We start from the raw sequence: 4,702 nt of genomic DNA, 5'->3' as shown, positions 1-4,702 counted from the left end.
CGACGACCGGGAGATCTTTGATATCCTGCGGGAGCGGAGGGCAGGGTCGGGCGGGCCGGGCCGGGCCGGGCAGCTCCGCTTTCCTTAACCCGCACATCTCATCCGCTCCATCAATGACCCCGAGCACCCCCTCACCCTGGAGGAGCTGAACGTCGTCGAGCAAGTGCGAGTGAAAGTGAGATCCCGCCGGGATGTGCTGCCTCAGCCGTCCGATAGCTAATTGTTTTTGAAAAATATTTAAATATATTCATCGTAGTACCTAAACATAGTACTGAAAAATGCCAATGAACAAATCTGTGAGCGGGTCGAATTTGACCTGCAAGGCCTCGGGGTAGGCTGGGGTGAGAGCAGCGGGTTTGTTGGTGTGTTTTCCCGCAGGTGAACGATGCCGAGAGCACGGTGTCGGTGGAGTTCACTCCCACCATCCCGCACTGCAGCATGGCCACCCTCATCGGCCTCTCCATAAAGGTCAAACTGATCCGCTCTCTGCCCGAGAGGTTCAAGGTAAGGGGTCAAATCAATGGGGAAAGCAAAAGAGGGGGATTGTGTTCGGAAAAATTAAAAAAAAAAAAGGCGAAAAAAAAAAAGTGCTAACTATCTTATAGTGAAAAATAACTGCTTTTTTTCATTTTTTGTGTGAGGGAGACTGCAGGAACCAGAGAGGGCAGTGGGCTGAAATATCAGTGCACAGTTGTGGCTCTGGGGCTGTTGTCATGGGCCAGTGGGGTTCTGAGGGGAATCACTGCAGTGCTCTGTGGCACGGCAGGAGGAGAGGTCTCACCTTGGCTGAAGCAGGCTTAAGCAGATGCAAATGCAGAATACTCTGCGATTTCAGACTTTTATTCTGTTATATAGAGTAACTGATAGTGGCAAGAATGTCCTTTCCCCCCTCTTTTTGTTACTATCCTATTTTTATTAGTTTGAACTTAACCTTCCAGTGTTCTGTTGAACTCATCCTCTGTTTCTTTTGTGATGCTATTTCAGCTGGATGTTCATATAACACCAGGAACACATGCCTCTGAGCACGCAGGTAAGGCTTTTAGTCCTCTCTTGGGTGGTTTTTATATCTGTTTTAATCTTGAAAATTAGAGAGGAGAGAGATTCCCACAGCTGCAGAGCAGCTGCTCGGTGTCTGGGACTTCCCGTGCGTCGGATTCTGGGGGATGTTCCAGAACAGGAACATGGAGTGTCACTTAGATTGTTCTGTGGTGTTCTTTAAACATCTCCTCAGGCAATCTGTGCTCTCAGAGAGTCACTGATTTGCCTGAGCACTCGGAAGAGGGGAGGAAAATGGGGATTTCTTGCGTTACACCTCCGGAGCAGCTCCCTGCTGCTGAATCACGGCCAGCTCGCTGGATAACTGTGATGACAGACAGGCTCTGCCTTTAGACAGCAGCTCTGGGGTGCACTTGGCATCCTCAGAACTGCCTTCAGTACCATGGCAACTGCAATTATGTGTCTCAAGGTAAAATGCTTTCAAGAAGACATCGAGTCCCAGTGCCCTGACTGGTTTCTTGTGGGTTTTGTCTGCACAGTTAATAAACAGCTCGCTGATAAAGAACGTGTGGCAGCTGCTTTGGAAAACTCTCACCTGCTGGAAGTGGTGAATCAGTGTTTGTCTGCTCGGTCATAATTGCCTGGTGAGGAAGTCATTGGTATTCTGATCTGTTAAACTAATTTTGTATAGAAGTGGTGATGTTACATTATACATAAATCTCTGAGCAAAATAAAATCACTTAAATTCTCTTGAAGAAATGTTTCTTTGCTCTTTCAGAAAATGCTATGTGGGGAGTTAGCTTACAAACAGCTACAAAAATATAATGAAAATTGGCTTTTTAATTGTGTGAGTCATTACATAGGTACAATTTTTCATTAAAAATTTTTTTTTCAACCTGTTTTTAACTTATTTCTCACTACTAAAATTAAGTTATAAGCTGCATTTTAGAAGTGGATTTTGCACACTGGACTAAGCAAGTACACCAAGATAATTTTAAAATCTTTGCATTCCTATGACAGTTTCAGACTGCTGATATAGTTTTGGCTTCAGACATCACAAATTGTACAAGATGGTGTGTGCAAAGTTGGAGGACATTTAGCAGTAAGTGTCCACCCTTCCAAATCATGTATCTGGTTTTAATTATCTTACCTTGGATTAGCCAAAAATGGAAGGCTCTCTAGACCTGTATAGATCATGATTTATTTTTAATTACTACTTCATTAAAGTAGGAAATACAGTACCTTTGAGAGAGGTTTTATTTGTGCACCTGCACAGGAGTCATTAACAGTTCTCAGTATGAACAGCCCAGCAGGCTCTGCTGAAAGACTGTCCTGGCAGTGTTTGACAGCTGAAGGACAAGTTTTGCTTTAAATGTCTTGAGATTTAATGCTAAAACCCAGCCTATGCTTCTGCTTTGGGAGCTGTGGCATTCACTAAACTGTTGTCTTTGACAGACACTGACAATAGAAAAAATCATTAAGAATTAATTTGAATTTTTGTAGAAGATGTCTTTAGTCCTGAACCACATGGAAAAATAGCAGCCTGTTGAGAAATCCTGTTGGGTATTTTGGTGCATGCACACATGACAATGTTGCTTTCATTGCCATCAGTTATCTGGAAAATAAGATATGCACTTTCTAAAATAGAGGTTGTGCTCACCAGTTTGGTGGTAGTGCTTTGTATTCCAGTAGCATTTTCTCTGGGAGGGTCTGAGAAGCTGTTCAAAAAGGGTGAAGCTTATGGACATTGTGTAAAGCACAGCCTGGCAGTCCAGTCCAGTGCTCCAAGTGTGACATCTGAAGTCACACAGCAAAATAGGAGAGAAACAAAGCCAGACCTTCCCATTCCAGAATTGAGCCTCCCTGTTTGCACAGGGCTTCTACAGAAAGCCGACTCTGCAGCAGCCTCACCTGCTCATTTGGCATCCTTTGAATGGGCAGCACTGCTGGGATGTATGAATGAAACTGGAAATAAAGACAGTATTTATGTAATATTAATATTGGGCAAGGAACAGAATGACCCAGCTTTCCTCTCTGCCTCTTGTTGAATCACTGAGCTGATTAGTTCTGACATTGCCAACGTTTGCACCACAGATGAAACTTCAGCCATGGTAATGCATGCAGGCAGCTCCCAGGCACCACGCTTGGTTGGTTTGATTTTGTTTTCTGGTTTTTGGTGGCTTTTTTAAAAGAAAATAAATTTTGCCTCCTAGATTTTGGGGAAGAAAGAAATGCCAGTATGTGCCAGGGGGAAAACAGAAGGATGATTAAGCTGCCAACAGATTGCTTCAACCTGCACTTCAAATGGAGAAGGAATCAGTAAATGGTGCTTTGCTGAAGCTCTCTGCTTGGCTTTCACAACTACATAGTACTAGTATTAAATTATTTGTTGGGGTGTTGGCACTTGCCTCATGAAGCACACTGTACACAGCAACCCTGGGGATGCACTTTGTACCATTTACCTTCTCAGGGAAGCAACAGGTTGTGTTTGATGGTTTACATTTATAGTTAATAGTTGGGGGATGACTTTTCAGTAAGGGGAATTTGCTGTGGGTTTTCAAGGAAGAGGTCTGACTTCTGCTGTTTAGGGTCGGAGAATTTGATTACTTTAGATCTGACATGTCTGTTTAAGTGATGTGGATGTTGTATTTATGATAGAAACAGCCACGGTAACTTTTCTGAAGGCCCCAGGCCCTTCTGTCCAGGCTCCCTCAGCTCTGTACTTGCTGATAATGTACCAGCCAGTGCTGGTGAAAGTCTTCCATCCTGCTTTTAATGATCATTAGCTGGTTCCTGTTGTATGGAGACAAAGTGGGAGAAGAAAACACTAATTTGTTAAGAAATATTTCTTTTCAGATGTTTATTTTTCCAAAACTAGCCCTAAATTTAGCCTCTGGAATGCTTTGTAATTGGACACATTCCATGAGAAACTATGACCCTTTGGAGCAGCTGTGTTGCATACAAACAGCCTCATTCAAGTCCAGGAAAAATGCCAGGAGCAGACATCTGCTTTGCATTCCTGGGCTCTGGGCAGAGCCTTCTGAGGGTGGCTGGATGGCATTCCCCACTCCCACTGTGGCCAGGGGCTCCCTGATGGCATTCCCTGCTCCCAGGGCGCTCCCAGGGCAGTTGTCTGTGCTGTCCCTGCTCTAGAGGGTGTTTGAGCCCACACACCAAGGCAGCTCCTGCACCTCGGGGCGGGGGCAGGATCCCTCCCACTGCTGCCACAGTGTCCCAGCAGCCTGAACCTGCTGCAGCCCGTGCATGGCCCAGGATCACCAGTGGCAGGGAAGCAGCTCAGCAGCTTTGTATCCAAACCTGTCCATGGAAGAGCTTCTCCCTTGCACGGCCCTCTTTCCTGTGGCCCTTGGGTGGAGCAGCGTGTGCCACACGCTGGAAATGTTAATTAATAAAAGCTATTTCGGTATTCTGGCTGTGCTCAAGAGTGCTGTGTCTGCGTCAATAGAGGGCTTTGATAAAGATCTCCCTCTGGAGCTTTGATTTATAAACTCTGTGTTTTACAATTTTTTTTTTTTTTAATAGATGTTAAAAGCATTTCACTTCAGCCTGTCAAGCAGAGAACTGGACCACTTTCCCTTCCTTTACCAAATGCACTGTTTGGCGTCAATACAGACTGAAGAAGTGGAAGAGGCGACGTTTTTCCATAGGCAAAAGAAAAGTTTATAGCAAAATCTCTCTGATGTTA

The 4,702-nt window shown here is 44.8% G+C and overlaps 1 protein-coding gene across 1 annotated transcript; it reads left to right on the top strand.

Annotated features, from left to right (window-relative positions):
• Position 1: 1 nt before the first annotated feature.
• FAM96B (family with sequence similarity 96 member B) lies at positions 2 to 4,423 on the top strand (the record flags this gene model as incomplete). Its single annotated transcript, XM_008635531.2, has 5 exons — positions 2 to 20; positions 96 to 175; positions 379 to 504; positions 985 to 1,030; positions 1,536 to 4,423. Coding segments are annotated over 5 exons (369 nt in total), but the record flags the coding sequence as incomplete, so codon positions are not given.
• Positions 4,424 to 4,702: the final 279 nt, after the last annotated feature.

Source organism: Corvus brachyrhynchos, unplaced genomic scaffold (assembly GCF_000691975.1).
Source record: "Corvus brachyrhynchos isolate BGI_N302 unplaced genomic scaffold, ASM69197v1 scaffold66, whole genome shotgun sequence".
Taxonomy (NCBI): domain Eukaryota; kingdom Metazoa; phylum Chordata; class Aves; order Passeriformes; family Corvidae; genus Corvus; species Corvus brachyrhynchos.
This window is presented reverse-complemented; position numbering and strand designations above follow the sequence as displayed.